Source organism: Bactrocera tryoni, unplaced genomic scaffold (genome assembly GCF_016617805.1).
Source record: "Bactrocera tryoni isolate S06 unplaced genomic scaffold, CSIRO_BtryS06_freeze2 scaffold_7, whole genome shotgun sequence".
NCBI lineage: Eukaryota > Metazoa > Arthropoda > Insecta > Diptera > Tephritidae > Bactrocera > Bactrocera tryoni.
In genome coordinates, this window is record NW_024396366.1 from 6,978,084 (window position 1) to 7,005,089 (window position 27,006).

At 39.3% G+C, this 27,006-nt stretch overlaps 1 protein-coding gene across 1 annotated transcript in view; it reads right to left on the minus strand.

Annotated features, from left to right (window-relative positions):
- Positions 1-12,696: 12,696 nt before the first annotated feature.
- The window catches only part of LOC120781590 (insulin receptor substrate 1), a 179,206-nt gene continuing 164,896 nt past the window's right edge, over positions 12,697-27,006 (minus strand). The window contains 1 exon segment of the mRNA XM_040113825.1: positions 12,697-14,233. Coding sequence (XP_039969759.1) covers positions 12,754-14,233 — 1,480 coding nt within the window. The 3' untranslated portion in view covers positions 12,697-12,753.

Genomic DNA, 27,006 nt, shown 5'->3' on the forward strand with positions numbered 1-27,006 from the left:
TTCAAGGCTACTTTTACTGCAACCCAGTGTGTTTTTCCTGGATTTGTAGAAAAACGACTCAGTAGATTAACTGCAAAACTGATCTCAGATCGCGTAATTTGTGAGACGAATAATAGGCAACCAACAACTTGGATGTACGGTACTTTTGACATTTCATGCTGCCCTGTTTTATCTGTTGGACACATTTCATTACTTAGGCGTTGATTTGATACAAAATCAGTTACACAAAAATTATAGCCATCCTTCTTGGCCGCGATTCTTTTCGAACGTCTTAAGTTATGAAACTTTAATTTCATCAGAGTCATTTGCAGTTTCATATTCAGTTGAATTAGCGTCTACCTTATTATTCACTAACTGATTTTCGCGTTTGTTTATATATTCAGTGTGCATGTTTTCAACCATTGGCAATTCTTTACTCTCTTCTTCTACTAAATAGTCAATGTTGAAAGATTCACACCCGTCAGGAATTTCACAACAATAGTCCATTTCAATTACATTTTTATTTTCTGTTTCAATAAAAACAACATGACGACTAATTACAATATTTTGCGTTTTCGGATTGAACAGTCCATATGCTTTGAACGCATTACATTAACCCATCATTATGCATTCATCTGATTTATCATCCAGTTTCTTTCGCTTTTCACTTCACAAACCGGAAGTGAGAGGACATATTTATTCGTTAATTCAGCATAAACATATGATATTACAGAGTTGTATATGCTCTTTCTTTACTTCAACACCTTATAACTACCATAAATTTATAAAATGTACGACAAATAATAAAAAGTACAATAAATATTCTATATTAGTAATAATTTTTTTAATATATCTTTATAACAGCATTTAATGGAAATAATAAATTATATTTTTGATTTAATCTCATTTCATAATCTCATCATGCAGATACACGCATTTTTTGTTTTTTTTGCGGGTGAAGGGGTGGAAAATGCCTTCCGCATCATCGGTGCTATCGCAGCGGGATGTGCCACTTCTTCTTCTTCTTAATTGGCGTAGACACCGCTTACGCGATTATAGCCGAGTTAACAACAGCGCGCCAGTCGTTTCTTCTTTTCGCTACGTGGCGCCAATTGGATATTCCAAGCGAAGCCAGGTCCTTCTCCACTTGGTCCTTCCAACGGAGAGGAGGTCTTCCTCTTCCTCTGCTTCCCCCGGCGGGTACTGCGTCGAATAGTTTCAGAGCTGGAGTGTTTTCATCCATCCGGACAACATGTAGGTCACGTAGCCGCTGTCTTTTAATTCGCTGAACTATGTCAATGTCGTCGTATATCTCGAACAGCTCATCGTTCCATCGAACGCGATATTCGCCGTGGCCAATGCGCAAAGTACCATAAATCTTTCGCAGAATTATTCTCTCGAAAACTCGTAACGTCGACTCATCGGTTGCCGTCATCACCCAAGCCTCTGCACCATATAGCAGAACGGGAATTATGAGCGACTTATAGAGTTTAGTTTTTGTTCGTCGAGAGAGTGTGTTTACTTTTCAATTGCCTACTCAGTCCGAAAAAGCACCTGTTGGCAAGAGCAATCCTGCTTTAGATTTCTAGACTGACATTGTTGGTGGTGTTTACGCTGGTTCCAAGATAGACGAAATTATCTACGACTTCAAAGTTATGACTGTCAACAGTGACGTGAGTGCCAAGTCGCGAGTGCGACGACTGTTTGTTTGATGACAGGAGATATTTCGTTTTGCCCTCGTTCACTGCCAGACCCATTTTCTGGGCTTCCTTGTCCAGCCCGGAGAAAGCAGAACTAACGGCGCGGGTGTTGAGGCCGATGATATCAATATCGTCGGCATACGCCAGCAGCTGTACACTCTCATAAAAGATTGTACCTGCTCGATTAAATTCTGCAGCTCGAATAATTTTCTCCAGCAGCAGATTGAAGAAGTCGCACGATAGGGAGTCACCTTGTCTGAAACCTCGTTTGGTATCGGACGGCTCGGAGAGGTCCTTCCCGATCCTGACGGAGCTTTTGGTGTTACTCAACGTCAGTTTACACACCCGTATTAGTTTTGCGGGAATACCAAATTCAGACATCGCGGCATAAAGGCAGCAATCGACGAAGAGGTGGTGTGTGTCGATTCTTCTTTCACGGGTCTTTTCCAAAATTTGGCGCATGGTGAATATCTGGTCGGTTGTTGATTTTACAGGTCTAAAGCCACACTGAAAAGATTCAATCAGTTTGTTGACGGTGGGCTTTAATATTTCACACAATACGCTCGATAGAACCTTATATGCGATGTTGAGGAAGCTAATCCCACGGTAGTTGGCGCAGATTGTGGGGTCTCCTTTTTTATGGATTGGGCATAGCACACTTAAATTCCAATCGTTGGGCATGCTGTCGTCCGACCATATTTTACAAAGAAGCTGATGCATTCTCCTTATCAGTTCTTCGCAGCCGTGTTTGAATAGCTCGGCCGGCAATCCATCGGCCCCCGCCGCTTTGTTGTTCTTTAGGCGGGTAATTGCTATTCGAACTTCTTCATGGTCGGGATATGGAACGTCTGCTCCAACGTCATCGATTGGGGAATCGGGTTCGCCTTCTCCTGGCGTTGTGCTTTGACTGCCATTCAGCAGGCTGGAGAAGTGTTCCCTCCATAATTTAAGTATGCTCTGGGCATCAGTGACTAGATCACCTTTGTGGGTTCTACAAGAGTATGCTCCGGTCTTGAAACCTTCTGTAAGCCGCCGCATTTTTTCGTAGAATTTTCGAGCATTACCCCTGTCGGCTAGCTTATCAAGCTCTTCGTACTCACGCATTTCGGCCTCTTTCTTCTTCTGTCTGCAAATGCGTCTCGCTTCCCTTTTCAACTCTCGGTATCTATCCCATCCCGCACGTGTTGTGGTCGATCGTACCGTTGCGAGGTAGGCAGTCTGTTTTCTCTCCGCTGCGACACGGGACTTCTCGTTGTACCAGCTGTTCTTTTGCACTTTCCGAAAACCAATGGTTTCGGTTGCAGCTGTACGTAAGGAATTTGAAATGTCGTCCCACAGTTCCCTTATCGCTTACTTTTCATTGGTATAGTTTTTTTACGTGGCGGGTCCCAAACCCAGCGCACAACCCTATGTAGGGGATGTTTCGCCTTCTCACATTAGAATGTTCTTAGGCTACCCAGAGGATACTTGGTCAAAGACCGGAAGTAGTGAGCTGCTTGAGCCATGTGTAAAAGAATCGTTTCTGGCCACTCCCAAGTGAATGGCGATCAGAGAACTTTCCTCACTTGCGTGAACTTCTACAGATGACTCCATCCGCCACTTGCAGGTCACTAAATACCCCCCCTCTAAGGAACAGTCGCCCACCCTGGGACCGCGTTTGCATTACCTCAGGGTGGCGTTCCATTTTTCTCGTTGAGAGATTTACATGTGCACACCTGCGTCCGGTCCCGCTTTTTGAGGCGTAGCAAGAGTGCTGCGTATTTCTAGATAATCCCCCAGTTTGTATCACTCTCCAACATGACGCTGATTAAATTGTCAGCGTTTATTGGCCCGACCAGGTCTTCTACGGCGGTGCGTTCTCCTTGCCAGCGCTCACATTCAAAGAATGTGTGTTCAGCGTCGTCTTCTGTCGCGTCGTTGTATAGGCATGACGGCTCTTCGACTTTTCCCGTTCTGTTGAGGTACTTTTTGAAGTATCCGTGGCCGCATAACAGCTGGGTTGTGTAAAAGTCTACTTCTCCGAATTTACGACTTGTCCATAAATCTTGATCTTTTATCAGCCTGGCCGTCCATCTGCCGCGACTTTCATTCTCCCATCTTTGTTGGGTGATTTCTTTAGCTCCCACAGCTTTTTCCTTTCATATGCTAGAAGATCGATTGGAGCATTGCCGCTTATAACTAATATTGCGTCGCCTGATACTGTTCTGCAGGCTGATGCAACTCTGAGGGCTGCGGGGCGGTACACTCTGGCCACTGCCTTACGCCGGTTTTCCTTTTTAAGCGCGTCTGCCCAGATTTCGGCTGCGTATAATATGACGCTGATTGTCGTCGGCATTAGGAGCTTTCTCTTTTCTTGGCTGGGGCCTCCTACGTTAGCCATTAATCGGCTCAGTTGAGAAGTGATCTTCGCTGCCTTACCTGCAGCGTGCTGGATTTGTACCCAGAAGGTTAGTCTGGGGTCCAGTCTTACGCCTAGGTTGTTTACTGCTCTCTGAGTCCTAAGAGTATCCGTAGTCGTGTGCATGCTTACCTCGAGAGGTATGTGCTTTTTTGTTAGCAGTAGTAGCTCTGTTTTCTCCGTAGCGAGCTGGAAGTTGTGTGTGTCGAGCCATGCTTGCGTCCGCATCATGACCTGGTTCAACTTTCTCTGTGCTTCTTCTGCATCCCTTGCAGTGATTACTGCTGCAATGTCGTCCGCATAGCCAATTAGATACGATTCATCTGGCATTTATAATTTTAATATTTCGTCATAACTAATGTTCCACAGGTCTGGCCCTAGAATGGATCCTTGTGCTGCTCCTGACGTGACTGCTATCTGTCGTGGTCCCTCTTTAGTTTCGTACAGCAGTTTCCTGTTACTGAGGTAGCTCCGCACTACAGCCCTGAGGTAGTCGGGTATCTTGAAACTTTTCTCGGGGGCGTCGATCATATCTACCCATCTAGCGCTGTTGAAGGCGTTTCAGTCATCTAGATTCGCCAGCAACACTATTCTTTTGAATTTATGTCATCTGCGTTGCGCGGCTTCTACGCTTTCTATGACGCATTTTATAGCTCCTATGGTTGATCTGCCGGGTCTAAAGCCGTGTTGTCTAGGGGACAGTCCTCCAGCTTCGTTGATAGCCGCTTCGAGTCTGGGTTTAAGTAAGCTTTCGTACAGCTTTCCCGCTGTGTCAAGCACGCATAATGGACGGTATGCTGATGGCGAATTGGGGTCTCCTTTTCGCTTACTGATTAACATCAGCCGTTGCTTTTTCCAGGGTTCAGGGAATATTCCGGTTTCAAGGCAGCCGTTGTACATATTCAGTAGTACTCTTGGGCGCTCTGCAGCGATTATATTAAGGACTTCTGCTGGGATCCCGTCCGGGCCGGGTAATTTGTTGGTCTTGAGCTTGCCAGTGGCTACTTGCAGCTCTTCAAGTGTGAACTGGGGGATTTGCGCAGTACTTAGAGTTTGTTCTGGATCACTGGCCCTTATTTCGTGTGTGGAGAATAGTGCTTTCACGATGTAATCCATTTTGGCAGCGGTTACGTCAGGTGGCTTTGCTCGAGCGCCGAGTTTTTTCATCACTATTTTATACCCTAGTCTCCAGGGGTTTCTGTTTATATTCTCCCGTAGTTCTTCCCATTTTTTCTTTTTACTGTCGTCGATGGCGTGCTTCAGCTCCTTTTTTGCGGCTTTTTATTGCTCGGCTTCTTGGGGTGCGGCTCCTCTGCGCCTGGATCTCGTGTAGGATCTGCGAAGGCGGAGGCATGTGCGTCTGAGTTGGCGATATTTTCGGTCCACCAGTAGACTGCTGCTTTACGTTTTCTGTGGGAAGCCTTGGGCATTGCTTTTTGGCAGGCTTTGGTTATGTTAAGCATTGTGTGCTTGACTGATTTTCTTGCTATAGGGGAGGGGTCGCTAGATGGGTTTCCTCGTCTATTGCGGCGATTAATTTCGATTTGTCCAGTTTCGAAATATTCCACTTTCGTGTTCCATTATTTTTTCTGAGCTGGTAAGCATTTCTTCCAGTGTCGATCATGAAAGAGATGTAGTGATGATCGCTGCCAGTGTAATCTTCCAGGACTTTCCAATTATTATCGAACCTGCCTTGCGTTCTGTTGATAGGGTGATGTCTTGTGTGGTTTCCTCGCATCCCGGTCTTCTGAACGTGGTTGCATTTCCCGTATTGAGCACTACTTGACCTAGCCGCCCAGCCCTTTCTAAAATTCGTTTTCCTCTCGAGTCAGTGTGCCCAACTCTACGGCTCTGGAGTTCAGGTCTCCGGCGATAATCAATTGACCTTCTATAGCCCTGGCTGTGTCCTCTATATTGTCGAGCTTTTCTTGGAATTCCTGTATACTATCGCTTGGCGTTAAGTAGCAGCTAATTACTGTGAAAAGGTCGCACTTGGCCCAGACAAAACCGTTGCCGTTCCCATTGCTTACAGTGGTGGCGTTACTCCCTGGTGGTAAGCATATAGCAGCGGTTGAGCTGCTATCTTCTAGTACCTCTCTCTTTCTTTTTGTATTGCTCGCTCTCGTAGTCGTTCTCCATCACCATTTGCGAGAGTAGTGCGTCAGCGGCCTTGCATCTATGCATGTTGGCTTGTAGGATCTTCGTGCATTTTGCGGAGCCCGGGATGTGATCGGCTTTTTCGAGTTTACCCTCTTCGCAAAGGCAGCATGAAGGAGGCTTTGTGCACTCTTTCAATTTGTGCCCTGGTTGGTCGCATTTTATGCAAACACCTTTTCCTCTTCTATCGGGCCCTTTGCAGTCCCAGGTTAAGTGCCCTGGTCCAAAGCAGCGGAAGCACCTTTTGGGGGTTTCTTTCAGCCGCAGTCTGCAATTAACCCATTTTGATGCGTGCCTGTCGCATCTGTGTGTCTGCCCTATCCAGGTCCAGCGTTATGTATGCCCTTACCTGCTCTCTTGTGTTAGGAGCTGTTATATTAATTAATAAGTGTTCAGTGGGGTCCTGTAGCGCTTCTTTGACAGCCACTGCTACTTCCTCTTTTGTTGTGAGCGAGTCGAGGTCTCTGATCTCTATGGTAGCCTTAGTTTTAAGGTCGGCCACAGTTGCAGTCTCTTTAAGGGTGGACTTATGTGCCTCACAGAAGCTGGCCTTTGTGGACTGTCCCTTCTCTAGCTCCAGTAATAGGGCCCCGGCTCTTGTTTTGCGGATCCCCTTGATCTTGACCTCGGCTTCTTTAAGATCTACCTAGCTACATGCATTATTGTACCAAAATATAAATTAGATAACCTACTTCTTATATTATGCTTGTTTAATTTGGTGCCAGAGCTTTCCTGATATAAATACTTTTCTTCTCATTCCACATTAAATGAATTTATTTTACTTTTTAAATTTTGGACACTGTTTTCACTCGCTGATAACATTTCTGCACATTTAAATTATATCAACTTCAGTTTATGAACCACTGTTTCTTCAAACACATATGCACAAATAAGCGCTCAGCACACACCTATCAGCGTTTGTATTCAATATGTGTTCCCTTCCCTGAAGTGCGTATTATTATTTTAATACAATTCCAGAGGCAACTAAGATCTTTAAAATTTAATAAAACAATTATGGAAAAATATCTCAATTCTTTGAATATTTTGGTAAAACAACCAAACTGAAAACTGCCACAAATCATATATTTATATAAGCATTTTCATTAAATGGAACTGCAATATGTTTCAAGAAAATATACATATATTATGGTCACAAGTATCTTTTCTTTTTCATATAAGTACATAGATATATAAAAATGACTGACTATATGCATTTTCAAAGTGTTTAATTTAGTGTTTTGTATAATTTATCGAAAATGCCAAAAATAAAGAAATGTGTGGTCGATATATGCATAATATATATATAAATATTACTTTAAGTTATGGTATATAAGTATATATTTGTATTGAATACATTTCCCTTGTATATGTGATGTATTTTATGAATTGTTTTGGTTTCCTGTTTACTTATAATTGGTTGTCAAAAAAGTCTTGCGGTATTTTCGCTAGTTGGCGCTGAAAGCGCGTAGTTCTAGTTTTATTCACATCGGGTCATGCTATACCTTTTTGGAAAGCTCATTTCACGCGCTAACACGTGTTTGATTGATTGTCGTTTCTTTTAAGTCGTTCGTGAGTTATAGCGTCGCAAACATGGAGCAAAATAAAGAGAAAATACGGCATATTTTACAGTACTACTACGATAAAGGCAAAAATGCATCTCTAGCCGCCAATAAAATTTGTGCAGTTTATGGACCGGATACAGTTTCCATTTCCACCACACACCATGGTTTCAATGTTTTCGTTCTGGTGTAGAGGTGGTCGAAGATGCGCCACGCTCCGGAAGGCCTGTCGTCGAAAATTGCGATAAAATCGCTGAATTGGTCGAAAGAGACCGGCATAGTAGCAGCCGTAGCATCGGTCGAGAGCTGGGCATGAGTCATCAAAAATTCGGGGATGTTCGAGCAAGCAAATAACTGCGGCAATAGTGCAACCCTGATGTTTTTTTGCAGATACTCAGCTGATACTTAAACAAATAATTTGCGCAGCGTGCAGGTGCATTGAAGAAGTGAAGTTTAAGAAGTCTTAAAAATGAATTTTTAATCAATTTAACAGTAGATAACTTGGTGGTGAGTGTAGTTTGCATCTTAAATACAGAAAAGCAAGGAAACGAAGTTTTGCGTAAAAAAGTGGCTTATGACCGAAATTTTAAGGAAGAGGGAAATAGTAAAATTGCAAAACTTTAAAACAATTAGATTTTATCCTCCAGATATATATTTATCACATTTTCGAATGTCTCGTGAAACACAATTAATGATAATAATTAGTTTTAACAAAAATAAAGAGCGATTTCGCTTGCCTCATTTTTTCCATCATAAATTTTGTTGATGCCGATTTTGTCACTTTTGCGCGCAAGAAATGTCGAAATTTGAGTTGCTCGAACGTTTGGCATTTGCAAAGTTGCTACATTTTTGCGTCGAACATGATGCTTTGCAATATTGCCGCAGTGATTGAGACTCGAACATCCCCTTGATTTCAATTTCAATAAAAAAAAAAAATTCAATAAAAATACCGCAAGACTTTTTTGACAACCCATTATTTTAAATTGTTACATTAATTATAAAAAAATATATTTACTTACCTACGTACTTATTGGTACTAGCATACAAATTGTGATATTTTTTATGAATTGTTTTTGTTTCTCATGTTTATTCATATAGTGGTGTGAAAATTGCAAAATACCCAAAAGTTATTTATAAAATACCCAATCTTATACTCATTGGCAATTCGTATCATCTTCTCCATGATCCTGCAATGAATATCAGGTTTCGGAGGAATGTTATTGATTTTTTCGCAACTCTTTATGCCTTTCCTTCCATAAACTGATATTCCTCTTATCCAGCCCTCGGTCCCAATTTGCTAACTTTGCGGGCTAAAAATTTGCCCATCGCTGTTGTAAGCAAAACGATTTTTTGGTGTTGCTACCGAAGTTTTTTCACACAAATCAAACAAAACTTCTTCAAAGACACGACTGTTAAACGGAGGAGGGTTATTTTGCAAAATTACTGCTAATCTAACTATTTTCATATAAAATTAATTTAGGAAACCAGAATTTTGTAGCAGGAGCGGTTGAAAATGTGTATATTGGTTATGATCTTGATACATAAGTATGTATGTAGATGTATGTGCTCTGTGACGCCAATTCGAAAGTATTTTCAATAGTTGAAATCGTCGAATTGAGTCCGGCACAAGTACGTACAGGTTCAATTATCCAGGAGCTAATAAGTACACAAAAAAAAAAATTCAACCGTTAAATCTTCTTTTTCTTCTTAATTGGCGTAGACACCACTTATGCGATTATAACCGAGTTAACAACAGCGCGCCAATCGTTTCTTCTTTTCGCTACGTGGCGCCAATTGGATATTCCAAGCGTAGCCAGGTCCTTCTCCATTTGGTCCTTTCAACGGGGTGGATGTCTTCCTCTTCCTCTGCTTCCCCCCGCGGGTACGGCGTTGAATAGTTTCAGAGCTGGAGTGTTTTCGTCCATCCGGACAACATGACCTAGCCAGCGTAGCCGCTGTCTTTTAATTCGCTGAACTATTTCAATGTCGTCGTATATCTCATCATCGTTCCATCGAATGCGATATTCGCCGTGGCCAATGCGCAAAGGACCAGAACTTTTCTCTCGAAAACTCGTAACGTCGACTCATCGGTTGCTGTCATCGTCCAAGCTTCTGCACCATATCGCAGGACGGGAATTATGAGCGATTCACAGAGTTTGGCTTTTGTTCGTCGAGAGAGGACTTTACTTTTTCAATTGCCTACTCAGTCCGAAGTAGCACCTGTTGGCAAGAGCAATCCTGCGTTGGATTTCCAGGCTAACATGGTTGGTTGTGTTAATACTGGTTCCCAAATAGACGAAATTATCTACAACTTCAAAGTTATGACTGTCAACAGTGACGTGAGAGCCAAGTAGCGAGTGCGACGACTGTTTGTTTGATTACAGGAGATATTTCGTCTTGCCCTCGTTCACTGCCAGACCCATTTTCTATGCTTCCTTGTCCAGCCCGGAGAAAGCTGAACTAACGGCGCGGGTGTTGAGGCCGATGATATCAATATCATCGGCATACGCCAGCAGCTGTACACTCTTATAGAAGATGGTACCTTCTCTATTTAGTTCTGCAGCTCGAACTATTTTCTCCAGAAGCAGGTTGAAGAAGTTGCACGATAGGGAATCGCCTTGTCTGAAACCTCGTTTGGTATCGAACGGCTCGGACAGGACCTTCCCGATCCTGACGGAGCTTTTCGTGTTGCTCAACGTCAGCTTACACAGCCGTATTAGTTTTGCGGGGATACCCAATTCGGACATCGCGGCATAAAGGCAGCTCCTTTTTGTGCTGTCGAAAGCAGCTTTGAAATCGACGAAGAGGTGGTGTGTGTCGATTCTTCTTTCACGGGTCTTTTTCAAGATTTGGCACATGGTGAATATCTGGTCGGTTGTTGATTTTCCAGGTCTAAAGCCACACTGATAAGGTCCAATGAGTTTGTTGACGGTGGGCTTTAATCTTTCACACAATACGCTTGATAGAACCTTATATGCGATGTTGATGAGTCTAATCCCACGGTAGTTTGCGCAGATTGTGAGGTCTCCTTTTTTATGGATTGGAAATAGCACACTTAATTCCAGTCGTTGGGCATACTGTCGTCCGACCATATTTTACAAAGAAGCTAATGCATGCTCCTTATCAGTTCTTCGCCGCCGTGTTTGAATAGCTCGGCCGGCAATCCATCGGCCCCCGCCGCTTTGTTGTTCTTCAGGCGGGCAATTGCTATTCGAACTTCTTCATGGTCGGGTAATGGAACGTCTGCTCCATCGTCATCGATTGGGGAATCGGGTTCGCCTTCTCGTGGCGTTGTGCGTTCACTGCCATTCAACAGGCTGTAGAAGTGTTCCCTACATAACTTAAATAAGCTCTGGGCATCACCTTTGGGGGTTATACAAGAGTATGCTCTGGTCTTGAAACCTTCTGTAAGCCGCCGCAGTTTTTCGTAGAATTTTCGAGTATTACCCCTGTCGGCCAGCTTATCAAGCTCTTCGTACTCACGCATTTCGGCCTCTTTCTTTTTCTGTCTGCAAATGCGGTATCTATCCCATCCCGCACGTGTTGTGGTCGATCGTAAGGTTGCGAGGTAGGCAGCCTGTCTCTCCGTTGCGACACGGCACTCCTCGTCGTACCAGCTGCATTTTCCGAAGACCAATGGTTTTGGTTGCAGCTGTACGTAAGGAGTTTGAAATGCCGTCCCAGAGTTCCCCTATACCGAGTTGTTGACGAGTGCTCTCCGAGAGCAGGAGTGCAAGTCGAGTAGAAAATCGTTCGGCTATATGTTGTGATTGCAGCTTCTCGACGTCGAACCTTCCTTGTGTTTGTTGACTTGCGTTTTTTTGCTGCACAGAAGCGGGTGCGAATCTTGGCTGCAACAAGATGGTGGTCAGAGTCGATGTTAGGGTCTCGGAGCGCACGCACATCTAAAACACTGGAAACGTGTCTTCCGTCTAACACAACATGATCGATCTGGTTGGCAGTTTTTCGATCCGGAGACAGCCAGGTAGCTTGATGAATTTTTTTATGCTGGAGTCTAGTACTACAGATAACCATATTTCGGGCCCGGCGAAGTCGCTCAACCTCAACCCATTTGGGAATGTTTCGTCGTGGAGGCTGAAGGTACCGACCGTAGTGCCAAACATACCCACCCTGGCGTTAAAGTCGCCAAGCACGATTTTGACATCGTGGCTGGGGCAGCTCTTATAAGTGCGCTCCAAGCACTCATAAAAGACATCTTTGGTCACATCGTCCTTCTCTTCCGACGGGGCGTGAGCGCAAATCAGCGATATGTTGAAGAACCTCGCTTTGATGCGGATTGTGGCTAGACGTTCATTCAACGGAGTGAATGATAGTACTCGGCGACGGAGTCTCTCTCCCACCACGATTTGCGCTCCTTTATATGGCCACTGTAGTAAATGACACCAGGACTTAAGCGCTTAAGTCTTTATCCCGTCCATCGCATTTCTTGGACGGCGGCGATGTCAGCCTTTATTTTCACGAGGACATCAACCAGCTGGGCAGCAGCACCTTCCCAATTAAGGGACCGGACATTCCAGGTGCATGCCCTTAATTCGTAGTCCTTATTTCGTTTGCCATGGTTGTCATCAAAAGGGGGGTCTCTAATCCGAGGCTGATTGTTAATATTCATTGGTATGACTTTTTTTCGTGGCGGGTCCCAAACTCAGCGCAGAACCCTGCGAAGGGGATGTTTCGCCTTCTCACTTTAGCTCGCCTTCGAACGGACGTTCTTAGGCTACCCAGAGGATACTTGGTCAAAGACCGGAAGTAGTGAGCTGCTTGAGCCATGTGTAAAAGAATCGTTTCTGGCCACTCCCAAGTGAATGGCGATCAGAGAACTTTCCTCACTTGCGTGAACTTCTACACATGACTCCGTCCTCCCAATAAAAGATACACGAATGAATAATTGGGAGTAATTTATTTACATTTAAATATTAAGCAAAATATAATTTTCGTTGGTTTAATTATTTAAAGTTTTAGAAGAAGATGATGAATCCGAAGAATGATCAAAATCTATTTTAGCATATGAATCATTTTCTGCATTTATTGTTGGAGAAGCAACAGTTTCATTTTTTTGGAATTTCGCATTATCTTTGGTACTACATTGCGGCAAATCTAGCTTTGCGTAATATAATTCATAACTGGAGCAAGCAGTTGAAGATGTAGGCGTGGTAATATGCTGTGTTTTATTTTTGTTTATATAGTTCGGTAGAACATTTTCGCTTTCTCTATTATCTATAACGGACAATAATGTTGGAGCATCGTTGAATCGAGCGACTGATGAAATTTTGCTGGCGTTGGACAATGGAGCTAATGGCAAGGAAGGCACGTTTAATGAAACAGAAAATCTCTCATTTATTCCTGTTATTGGCAATATTCGCTCTTTGTTAGAAAAAGATTCTGCTTCTTTAGATCTGTTATTTTTGCCATGGACGTTGTCTAGCATTGAACATTTCGTACTATATTCCTCATGGAATATGTGTTTTGTAGTTTTAAGTTTTTTCTCCGTATCAACCATAGAAATACTCTTTTCAGAGTCGGTTTCATTAATAGTTTTTGAAGTTGGTTGAACTGAAAGTTGGGAATATATGCACGAAAGATAAGTAATATCTTCAGAATTAGAAGTAGAAGTGCTATCAAGTTTTACTTCTTCCAAGTGATCATTTCGATTTTCTTCACGGAACACAATATCTAGCTTTTTAGTAGGCATACGCAAATGATTTTTTTTATTATTTGCGAGTTTTCCCTCAAACGGATAGTTACCGTGGGAGGAGATTTGAGCTTCCTTCCTTTTTACGCATGATAGAGATGTAATGTCACTTGCTCTTGTTATATCAGCAAAGCATTCGTTTGAATGCGATAGGGAAGACTTATTCATGGGACCTAATTCGTTGTCCAAAGGCTTCATTTCCAAGTATCCACTTTCTTCTGGATTTATTTTTTTAAGCGGAAATGTTTGTAACAACTCGCCAATGGGTTTTGATGGCTGATAACCCTTTACTTCGTTTAAAGATATATCAGAACCTTTTCCACTGACAGGTACAGCTTTTCCATTTGTTTTATGGCTAGAACTTTTCGAAAAATCTATTTCCATTAGATCGCTCATACAATCCACAGATACTTGACTATTTTGGACTAATATAGGAGCACTCGTTGACTTTTTATCACAATTTGTGTTTAAATCCAATTTATACCCAGTATCTTCAGCACCAAAATTCAAACTATTGTTGCTAATACAACTCTGGTTAAAGCGGGATCTCGGAAATAAAACAGCACGCTGTAAGTCACATTTGGGAATTTTTGCCCGAGATCCAACTGAAAATGCCCGGACTCGGATAGCGTTTTTGTCAAGTAAAATCTCGTTGGAATTTCCCGATCGTTTCATTTTGTTCCTGTCTATCTTACTTCCAATTGAATACGATCGTTTAGGACGTTCTTCACTGTGAAATAAACAAATTCATTATAACAATATTTTGAAAATATTACAAAAAATATATACTATATTACTCCAAAAAAAAGTTAAACAGAAGTGACCTATAGGGATACTTGGTATAACTAAAACTGAAATTTTCTTTGTGTGTGGTTGCTAATATGACCATTCTCGAAGACGCTGATATTAAGGGGTTTCATGGGTTTGCGGGTTTCAATAAATCGATTTTTTTTATTGCCCTATTAAATTTTACAACACATCTAGAAAATTGTCCTAAATTTTGCCTTGAGAACTTGTGCGGTCGAGGCTAGGTAGGCTAAGTGCGCCGCCTTTAAACGCGCTTTTCTCGGAACTGTGTTTTTGAAGTCGGTTGGCAAGATTTCTCAAGAACTACTCAACCGATCTTTACGAAATTTTACACAGGTCTTTGAGATACAATTATTAAAGACTTGGACGAAGGACTTTTTTCGACAATTGGAAAAAAAAACTCGAAATGTTCACCGGAAATTTAATTTTTTAGGAAACATGTCTGCCAAAATCCAATTTTCAGTTTTATTTCTTCGTCCAAGTTCTAAGTTAAGATTTTAACTAAAACACGTATTTTTTCACTTTAAATTATCCAGTAAGAAGTTGTCCTGCCAACGTGGGAGTTATGGTTTAGAAATAAAAGAGCTTCGGCCTTTTTTCACAACCGTCTTTATTAAAGTGAATCTTAAGACTAACGAACTTAACATTTCTTATTAGTTCACTTACTACTTATCCTAATGTTAACTGTACTAACATTCTTTGTAAGTTCGCTTCTAATATTAGGATTAACTGTTTTATCGTTCCATATTAACTTGTTTACTTATATATATTTATGTGTATATTTTATATATATGTATATATATATATATATATATTTATGTTTTTAGTTGAGTTGGCGCTAGCATATCTGAAATACGTTCACTCTCTTATTCCACAACTAAGCCTAATGTGGAACCCAACTCTATGTTAGTACGCTATTAAGCACTTACTATATATGTACATATGTATGTATATTATTACAACATGTTTAGAGTATAGGAATGTAACTCCTCCACCCTTTGATTTGAGATTCTCCTGGATCCCATTACAAAAATATATAATAATTTTATTAAGTTTTAATTAATTCACTAGCATTAAATAAGTTTTTTTTTAATAAGTAAATTGTAAACATTTTTAATTTGGAGTTGTTTTAAATAAGTATGATTTTAATAGCTTAACGTATCTATGTATAGTGCTTAAACAAAAGAAACGTTGTTTTATATTAATATTAATATAAATAATGATAGGTAATTATTGTTTTATATTTCTACAATTTTATTTTCAACAATGGTAAGTATATATTTATTAAAATTGAGGCGATCGATGGGAATATAGGTTATATGTATATAACCGGAAAAATGTATATTTTGGTTTTTTATCTTCTTTTAAAATATGTATATTGTGCATTACACTGAAGGGGATAGATTTTTGTTTTAAAATGGGCTAATTGTCGTTAGAGTTTCTATTGTCATTGTTGTCATTTGCAAATTTAAAAGGAGGTTTAATATTTGAGGTATGTACGTTTTCTAGATTTCTTTTAATAAATTTTGTCTAACGCTTTAGTAATTTCGAATGAAACCTTCTCTCCTTTTTTCTAGGTAATTTTCCTTTCTTGTGTTATGTTTAGAAATGATCTTCAATTTTGCTTCTTCTAACCGATTTTTAATTTTGCTATGATTAACTTTGTTGTTTTGAACATCTAATAGAGTAGCTTTTATTGTGGTATGAAATTAATTGTATTAAAGTTTTACGGCTTTACACATTTGAATGGTAATTGGAATTTTTCTTCTAAATTTGGGTTCTTATACGTTAGGTAAAAGTATTATTTATTCTTTCTACATCTGAATTTCCCGTATGGCTATGTGGTTTAGTGGCATGAAATTCTAAATTTTCTCTATTTACAAATTCCCGGATTGGTTTTGAATTAAAATCATTATCGAAAAAAACTTTTTTATATGGCCTGTAATTGACGAAAACTCATTAATTTTATCTCTGAACGTTTGACTTTTTCTATCGGGTTAATAGAAAGAAATGACATGTTTTGAAAATTTGTCGATAAATATTATAAATGACTGTTTACTGTTAACATAAGTACGAGTATCTATATGAACAATTTCATTAACTGTATTTAGTGTTTCGGTAATTTGAAATTGAGCTTTGATCGGATTTCTATCATAATTTCCACCACTACATATGTCGCAATTATTTATTATTTCATGGATTTTAATTTTTTAGTTCTGGATGATATACTTTATGCTTCATTCCCTCGTAAGTTGGAATAATGCCTGAATGTCCTACTTCGATTTTATGGAAAAACAATATTTGTCTCTTTAGTTCGTATTCATCTTCAATGTCTTTGGGAAAGTTTGTACAATTTACAAAAGAAATATTTTGATTGTTTGCGAAAGAATTTAAAAGTATTTGTTCCACTTCATTATGTTTTTTTTTTTTCATTAAGTTCAAAATATATAGCGACCTTACCTTTTTCAAAATGTTTATTTACAATATTAATGACGTTGTGAGAGTTAATATCTCTCATATCGATAAAAATGCGTTTGTTTTTGAAAATATTTTCTACTTCTTTTTCTTTTGTTTCGACTAAAATTAATTGCTTTTTGAAACGATTTACGACTGTATTGAGAATGATAACCCCTTGATGTATTTCCACGAGCCTGGCTCGTGGTACAATTTCTGTGCCTAACATGATTATCACGAGCGTGGCTCGTGGTGCAATTTCTGTGCCTAACATGATTATCATGAGCTGGCACGTGGTGTGTAGAAGTGTACATTTGGTGAAGAGAATTGAAATTTTCCCGTTATTTTCGCAAATAATGTAAACAAAAAACATTGCTTCAGTTGAGTGCATTATCTACTGCAGATCAGTTTTATAATGATCGTATTAAATCGTAGTATTTTATTTTATGTAAACTTATAAAACAAGTGTGCGACAGTTCGTAAGCATCAAAACTGGTTTGTTTAGTGCAAGTTGCGTGCGAACAGTTGGAAGCGAATTTTGTTGCGCTCATTGATACGGCAAGGGGTTAAAGTGATTATAAAGATTTTCTTCATGAGAATGGCTAGTTTGGATTTCTATTGAAAGCATTGTTTGGTTGTTGTTCACCAGCATTTAAATCTTTTATTTGCAACATTTTGTTAAGGGTCATTCCCAAATTGTTTATTTCATCACCGTTAATTCGACTTAGAAAATCTGCTATTTCATTTTCTTTACCGGTTATATAATCGATTTTTACATCGTACTCTCCCAATTGTGCTAGCCAACGTTGTAGTCTTGGATTTATATCCTTACCAGAATTTTTCTTCTGTAGCCATTTAAGTGGTTGGTGATCTGTTTTTAGATCGAATTCTCTTCCATATAAGTTGGGTCTGTAGTGTTTTACTGACCACACTATTGCTAATAGTTCCTTTTCGACGGTTGAGTTGTTTTTCTCGTGAGTATTTAATGAGAACTGCGCCAATAGCAAAGTTGCTAGCGTCTGTGTTAATTTAAGTCTTTTTGTAAAAATTGGATACCTTAAAATGGGGGGATTTGTAATAAAATTTTTTAAATTTTCGAAAGCGGTTATATAACTTGGGTTATTAACGTTAATCTTTGCATCTTTTTTCAGATATGCGACCATAGAATAAGCTATTTTAGAATAGTCTTTTATAAATTTCCTGTAAAAGCCGGTAATGCCTAAGAAAGATTTTATTTGCTTTTGAGAAATTGGTAACTTTAATTTTTGGTTACCGACTAAACCTCGTACTGAGCAGTTGAGTTAGCATCTTTCTCTGAGTTTACAGCTATTTAAATAGCTTTCTTTTGGTGTTTTTTTTTTTGCACCCCGGTCTACTTACTTAAGTAACGCGATTAATACTTATTTTAAGTGAGAAAATTTAATCCAATACTTATATAAGTGTATTATAATTTTTCCACTATGCCCCCGGTGGGCTTCCAGTTCGGGGACAACAGGTTTGCTGCGCTGGCCCAAGGTCCCCAACCAAAACGTAAAAATCGTATCAAAAACTGCAAGATGCTTTTCTTGACTTACCGCCAATAAAAAGTGATGACCCAAAGTATATTGTGATTAAATCCGATGAGAATACTACACCCCTTTCGAAAGTTTCTTATTTTCGTGTTTACAATGCCTTACTTACCGTGAGCAAAGATATAATCAAAATTAGTGAATTACGCGACGGCTGCCTATTACTGCTAGTGAAAAATAAGCAAGTAGCAGAAAAGTTTATAAAAACGAAATGTCTTTTCAACATTGGCGCTGTTAGCGCTAGCTATCATCAACATCTTAATTGTAACAAAGGCACCATTTATGCACCGTTTTTTAACGATGTGCCTGAAAGCGAAATAATAGAAGGACTGAGTTCTTACGAAGTTTCCGCGGTTTATAAGTTCACTCGCAAAGTTGAAGGTGTTATAAAGCCTACTGATGTTATTCTAATATCATTCAACAGTTATTCCCTTCCAAACAAAAAAAAACTTCGCATGGAGGATGACCTCTGTGCGACCATACGTGCCTAATCCAATGCGCTGCAGGTCATGCCAGAAATTGGGTCATACACAAAAACATTGCAAAGGTTCCCCAACATGCGAAATTTGCAATTTTCCTTCTCCGCACGATAATGACTGCATTCGAGTTATGTGTGCGAATTGTTCTGGCGAGCATCGCTCTTCTGATTATACGTGTCCAAAGTATATGCAAACTAAAGAAATTTTAAAAATAAAGACACTAGAAAAGTGCAGTATGCACGAAGCCCTTAAAAAGAATAGAGAAAATACTTCCCTCCCTTCCCTCACTGTTAGCTTTGCACATGTGCTTCAACTAACAAAAGAGGTATCCTCTGTAACCACCACACCAACAAAAATTTCAGCCATCAACAATTCCACAAAATCTAAAAATACTCATAGAACTGCCGACAATGACTTGCCTAGTTCATCAAAACAAAACGCAGAGGTCACCTCTGCACCCAACTCATCAATAAACACTTTAGCTAGCAAAAAGCACTCACCTAACGCCAACCATAAGCATATTTCCAACAACAAGCCTGCATCGATCAGTTCAGACTACAACAACGTCTCACATTCAGCTAAAAATATCAGCAACAACTGTACCCAACAAGACTCTTTCTTAAATCCCAAACTTTTCAGTCCAACAACAGCCTCTTTCATTTCTAACTTAAACAACTCCTTAAACTCGCTTAATAAATATACTGACTTCAACAATACTACTACCAACACTACTGTGCAATCTAATCCACCTAATCACGAAAATCTCTTTCCAACAACAAGCATTTCCAACAATAATCAATACTCTACTGATCATACTGAACAAATAGAAATTGACTCTGAATAAATACGCTTAGCTTTTACTCTCTTTTGAACTAGTACTCAATTGGTGACACTCAGCTTCAACTGACTGCTCATACGAGTTGATATTCTAGCTCTCTTCAGTTTCCCTTTTCTTTTTTTTTTACATACATCTTACGATTCCAATATTGCAATGGAATTTAAACGGCTACACTAATAATTACAATGAGCTTCAATTATTTATACAAGACCATGCCCCAGCTATTATACTCTTAAATGAAACTCACATCTCTTTCAACTTGTCGGCTTTTACTCCTAAGCAGTACATTGGCATGTTTCACAATCTTCCACATATTAGCACAGGTAAAAGAGGCATTGCGATTCTCATAAGAAGAGATATTCCACACAAAATTAATGCCATTCAATCCAACTTGCTGGCTATGTTGATCGAAATTATCTTAGTTAAAAAAATCACTATTACCTGCACTTATATTGCACCAGACGAACAATTTACCAGTACAGACATTCTACAATTAATCAACCAAGCTTCTACTCCTTTAATTTTCGCTGGTGATTTTAATGCATGGAGTCCACTATGGGGCTCTCCAATAGCCAACAAGAGGGGCAAATGCATTGAAGACGCTTTACTTTCCTCTAACTTAATATGTTTGAATAACGGATCCGCGACACACTTTTCCACTCACTCCACTTTTTCCCATGTAGATCTTACAATGTGCACCGACACACTTGCCACAGAGTGCGAATGGAGTATACTCGATCACCTGCACGGAAGCGATCACTTCCCCATTGTACTAAAATTGCACCTAGGTTCAACAACTAAAAACCACAAAATAAATAAGGTATTCAAAACTGATTACGCTGATTGGGAAAAGTTTCAAACACATTGCGAGATAAATGGCAATAATACCCCAATATCTGACAACCCTAACCAAGAAAGTGCAAGGTTAACAAAAATTATCCGTTCAGCAGCGAATGTTAGCATTCCTCATACAAAGCCAACAGCAAGTTCAAAGAGTGTTCCTTGGTGGAATAAAGAAATCGCTGAATTGCGGGCAAAAAAACAGACAGCTTGGTATGAACACAAACGCGCTCGATCACTAGTCAACTTAATATCTTTCAGGAAAGCCAATGCTCTTTTCCGTCGTTCCGCGAAACAGGCCAAGCGTAAATGTTTTCAGGATTTCACAAGCAAAATAAATCCTTCGTCTAGTCCTAAGTTAATATGGAACGCTTTAAAAAAAAACTTTCTGGAGTGCCTAGAAATCAGTGCGTAAAGGGGCCAACAGGTTTGGTAACCAATCCATCCGATATTTCCGAGTTATTTGCAAACCACTATTCTGAAACAAGCTCAGATATTTCATTCAGCACATAGTTTCAAACCTCTAAAACCACCACACTGTCCGACACTTCCTACTCTGTCTCCCCTCTTTCTTTTTCTGCTAAACAAATAGAAACCAGCATTTCACTGTCTGAATTCGAGTTCGTTGCATCTACCGTTAAGGGTAAGTCCCCGGGGCAAGATAAAATTTCTTATCCAATTATCAGCTTTATAACAAAATTTTCAATACTGGTGTCTACCCCCAATTTGGAAAACGTCCTGTGTTATACCAATACTTAAACCACACAAATCCTCCGACGAACTTGCTGACTATAGGCCGATTTTCCTCCTTCCATGTATGGGCAAAATTTTGGAAAATATCGTGGCTAACCGCTTGATGTGGTATGCTCAGCGAAACAAGTTCATATCACCGAATCAAGTCGCCTACAAAAAAGGTCAAGGCACGTTAGATGCTTTAATCCAACTATACTACTTCATTACTAACGCTTTGTCCAGCAAAAACCACGTGTCCGTACTATCTCTGGACTTTCACAGAGCCTTCGACAAAATTGGAGCCCATATTATTATTCGACAACTTAGAAAATGGAAAATAGGCCAGAATATGATACGTTTTAATACTAACTTTCTCACAAACAGAAAACTCAAAGTCAACGTAAATGGTTTTCTTTCTTCAACACTCCCGCTTTCTAATGGTACGCCGCAAGGCTCACCTCTTTCAGCCTTCCTTTTTATCATTGCTTTTGATGATGTTAGTAGGATGATAAAAAATTACATAGGAGTTGAGCACCAGATCTATGCTGACGATGTTCTAATCTACACAAAAGTCTCTGACGTTAATTTAGCTCAATCCTTATTTACTAATATACTCGCCAGAATTGAGACTTGGTCACTGGAGTCTGGTGCTTCACTTTCCTTAGACAAAACACATATCCTTCATGTATGTAGGAAGCAAAATTGCAACGTTATTTTACTTACCCACAACCAAACTAACATCGAATGTAAAACACAGCTGAAAATACTAGGATTAATTTTTGACTCTAATTATAACTTTAATGCTCACTGTAAATATGTCAGAAACTCGTTAATGACACGATTAAATATTGTGAAATATCTCTCGTCTAAGCACTCATTTATTCATCCGAACACACTAATCAATGTTGTCAGAGCTCTGCTAACTTCAAAAATAGATTATGGGCTCCCCATCTATGGCAATTGCTCCAAAAGCAGTATCAACCTTTTAAATGCGCCATACCATTGCGCAATACGGCGAAGTCTCCGGGCCTTTCCAACCTCGCCAATAAAAACGATAATGGCTGAATCTGGTTTACCAACTATTCAAAATAAAATGATAGATTCTTCGCTCCAAATTCTTGCGAAAACGGCTGAGAACACCAACCCATTACTATCGGGTGATTTTTTAAGAGCTTGATAACTTTTTTTTAAAAAAAAACGCATAAAATTTGCAAAATCTCATCGGTTCTTTATTTGAAACGTTAGATTGGTTCATGACATTTACTTTTTGAAGATAATTTCATTTAAATGTTGACCGCGGCTGCGTCTTAGGTGGTCCATTCGGAAAGTCAATTTTGGGCAACTTTTTCGAGCATTTCGGCCGGAATAGCCCGAATTTCTTCGGAAATGTTGTCTTCCAAAGCTGGAATAGTTGCTGGCTTATTTCTGTAGACTTTAGACTTGACGTAGCCCCACAAAAATAGTCTAAAGGCGTTAAATCGCATGATCTTGGTGGCCAACTTACGGGTCCATTTCTTGAGATGAATTGTTCTCCGAAGTTTTCCCTCAAAATGGCCATAGAATCGCGAGCTGTGTGGCATGTAGCGCCATCTTGTTGAAACCACATGTCAACCAAGTTCAGTTCTTCCATTTTGGCAACAAAAGTTTGTTAGCATCGAACGATAGCGATCGCCATTCACCGTAACGTTGCGTCCAACAGCATCTTTGAAAAAATACGGTCCAATGATTCCACCAGCGTACAAACCACACCAAACAGTGCATTTTTCGGGATGCATGGGCAGTTCTTGAACGGCTTCTGGTTGCTCTTCACCCCAAATGCGGCAATTTTGCTTATTTACGTAGCCATTCAACCAGAAATGAGCCTCATCGCTGAACAAAATTTGTCGATAAAAAAGCGGATTTTCTGCCAACTTTTCTAGGGCCCATTCACTGAAAATTCGACGTTGTGGCAGATCGTTCGGCTTCAGTTCTTGCACGAGCTGTATTTTATACGGTTTTACACCAAGATCTTTGCGTAAAATCTTCCATGTGGTCGAATAACACAAACCCAATTGCTGCGAACGGCGACGAATCGACATTTCACGGTCTTCAGCCACACTCTCAGAAACAGACGCAATATTCTCTTCTGTACGCACTGTACGCATTCGTGTGGTTGGTTTAATGTCCAATAAAGTAAACTGAGTGCGAAACTTGGTCACAATCGCATTAATTGTTTGCTCACTTGGTCGATTATGTAGACCATAAATCGGACGTAAAGCGCGAAACACATTTCGAACCGAACACTGATTTTGGTAATAAAATTCAATGATTTGCAAGCGTTGCTCGTTAGTAAGTCTATTCATGATGAAATGTCAAAGCATACTGAGCATCTTTCTCTTTGACACCATGTCTGAAATCCCACGTGATCTGTCAAATACTAATGCATGAAAATCCTAACCTCAAAAAAATCACCCGATAAATACAACTATCACGCATGCCACGAAAAAAAGAAAAATTCTAAGAATACAATCGGCTATTTCGAGATGCTTAAGTTTCGCTGCAGAAAATAATATTTTACGTAACGCAACATGCAAATTCACCTCTCGACATCCTCCCCGTCTGATCAATGATCAAATCCTACAAAATAAGCTTATGTTTTTGTCCAAGCAAAACACACCAAACGAAGTCTTTCAACAAGCCTTTGCTGAACTAGAATCTAATTATACAAATAATGGCTGGAAGTTATTGTTTACGGATGGCTCCAAGTCCATCGATTCCACTTCGTTAGCAGTTGTCACTGCCACAGGAGAAATTATTTGCAATTGCCTGCTCCCCTCAACGAGCTCTGTATTTTCCGCTGAAGGAGCTGCTATTCTTCATGCAGTTAATCACGCAAAAAAGACGAAAGGAAAGTTCCTCATCTGTACCGACAGCAAATCGTGTATGTCTGCAATAACGTCTTCTTCCAATCGCAATCCCATAATAGAAGTTATCAGGGACGCGGTCACAGGCAACCACTTTGCAGACCTCGCTGCGAAAAATGTAGCCAGAACTCCTGCTTTAACATACTACGTCTCAACCAAGCAAGACATTTCGAACCTTATTAGGCACAAAAGGCATCAAAAAACGCAAGCGAATGGAAAACATTTAAACATCACTACGCGGTCATAAACCCAGCCAGAAATCGAATAATCTACTCGTCAACAGTTCCAACTAGCGCAATGAAGACATATACTCGATTAAGGATTGGACACACTATCATAACACACGCCCACCTACTATCGGGTAAAAGCCCATCCATTTGCCCCCTTTGCGATGACACCGCTTCTATCAAACACTTACTCACACTCTGTCCGATGCTTCACTCAACAGCCCACAACTCTGGCAACATTGATCTCATAAAACTACTAAGTGAACCTTCAGAAAAAAACGTTATGATTGTATATAGATTCTTTAAAACCAACAATTTGTTGAAACATGTTTAAGCAACTTACATCTTTACTAACCCTTAGCAAATAGAATTTTTCACCTAGTTATAATTACAAGGCGGCTGAAGGCCTCGTAGCCAGTGCTGCGTTTATGTATTTATATAATAAAACTCTTTTTTTGTTATATGAATTATTATAAATAAATAAATAAATTTTTGGATAAATTCAACTTTATTTGGATTTGGTTTTATTCCTTCAGGAGTTATGTATGACCTAAAAAGTCTGTTTCTTTCTTTAAAAAACTGCATTTTTCTAAACGTATTTTCAATTTTGCTTGTTTTAGTTTTGTAAAAATTTTCCGCATATTATTTATATGTTCTGACAAAGAAGTACTAAAAATCAAAATGTCGGCTAAGTATACAACGCATATCTTGTTTATAAAATCTCGAAGTACTGAGTTCATAAGACGTTGGAATGTCGATGGAGCATTTTTAAGACCGAATGGCATTCTTAAGAATTCGTAATGTCCTAACGGAGTAGAAAACGCTGTTTTCTTTCTATCGTTTTCATCTACCAGTATTTGATGAAATCCCTTCGCGAGATCGATAGAGGAAAAATATTGTGCTCTTCCTAGTTTATCCATGATACCATCGATATTAGGTACCGGGAATTTATCGCTGATAGTAATTTCATTTAATCTCGTGTAATCGACGACGATACGCCATTTTTTATTTCCGTCTGCGTCCGCTTTTTTGGGGACTATCCACAAAGGGATGTTGTAAGCGGAGTTGCTTTCTCTAATTATGTTATGTTCTAACATTTCTTTTATTTGTTTTTGTATTTCTAATTCATTAACTTGTGGATGCCTATAAGTTTTCGAATAAATCGGTCTATCGTTTGTTGTAATAATTTGATGTTTGATTTCATGCGTAAAAGAAAGTTTAACTCCTTCTTTGAAAAATAATTCGTTAAATTCTTGTAATAGATCTTTTGTCGATTGGCTTTCTTCGATATTTAAATGGTTCAAGTTTAAGTTTTTCATATCACTGAATTCGAGTGCGCAAATTTCCGTTTTTTCATATGGAATTCGTTGATCAAAATGAATTATGTTTCCTAATATATCAATAAATGTGTTTTCTACATCAATTTTGACTTTAAAAGGAATAAGAAAATTTTGTCCTATAATAGCTTCGTATTTATTGCTGTTAAAATCTATTACTTTCCATGATAAAGTACCTAAGACGTTAAATTCTCTCGGAAAAGGGGTTACAATTTTATATTTTATTTCGTTAATTCCGTTGATAGTTCCATAGCATAACGGTTTGGAAAGTTTTTCCTTCTGAAACTTTTCGAATATGGCGTTTGGTTTTATGATGCTAGTTCTTGAACCTGTATCTATTAAGCATTTAATTCTGTGATTTCCTATTGTTACTGTTATTATGGGGAGTTGAGAGTTTGAGGCGGTGTTAAAAAATTTACTTTTTTTTCTTCACCATTGCCAATTTCCATAAAATTTTAATTATTGGACAAACGACTTGTACTTGGCTTGTAATCGACGCTCACATGAGAGCTTTTAGTTTGTCTCGGTAAATTTGGTTGTATTGTATTTGTAGAATTGCTGTACCCGTAATCGTAATTATTCCGATTGTTGTAATTGTTACGATTAAAAGTTGTATTACGTATGTAATTGTTATTGTTCCCGCTTTGTTGTCTATTGTCGTTTGTTGGTTTGGTTTGCCTATTGTCTGAAATTTTATTATGTTCGTAAGATCTATAATTTTTTTTGAAACCTTCATAATTTGCTTTGTTTTTATCGATATACTTTCGATGTCTATAATCTATCGCTCTTTTGTCCTGCAGCAATTTTAACTTTGAATATTTTACGATTTTATCATTTAGTGTTTCCGTTTCGGTTATATGTACCCTTATAGGCCCATCGATTTTCTCTAACAGTATATCAACAAGGTCCCTATCTACATTTTCGGGTTTGTAAATGCCCGGTTTTAAAGGATCAAATATGAATATTTCGTTTATGTCTGCTTTACATTTTTTAAAAATTATAAATAATTCATTAACGTTACTTACTTTGACCGTCCTACAAAAATTGAATACCTCTGCATATGTCTTTTTTGGACGAGATTCTTGTAGAATTTTGGCTCTGAGAGTTTCCCACGATGAGTTGTCCTCCAGCTCTCTCGTTCTTTTTCCAGCGGTGCCCAGTATTTTTTCGTTTGCTATAATATTGATACATGAATGAGTTCCTGGTCTGTGCCGCAAAGAGAAATGTTGTTCCGACCGCTTTAATAAATGCTTTTGGATTGTGATGGTGGTCTAGTGGCTTCATTCGCCGGAATTGGTCCATGATGTCCCTTGGTGAC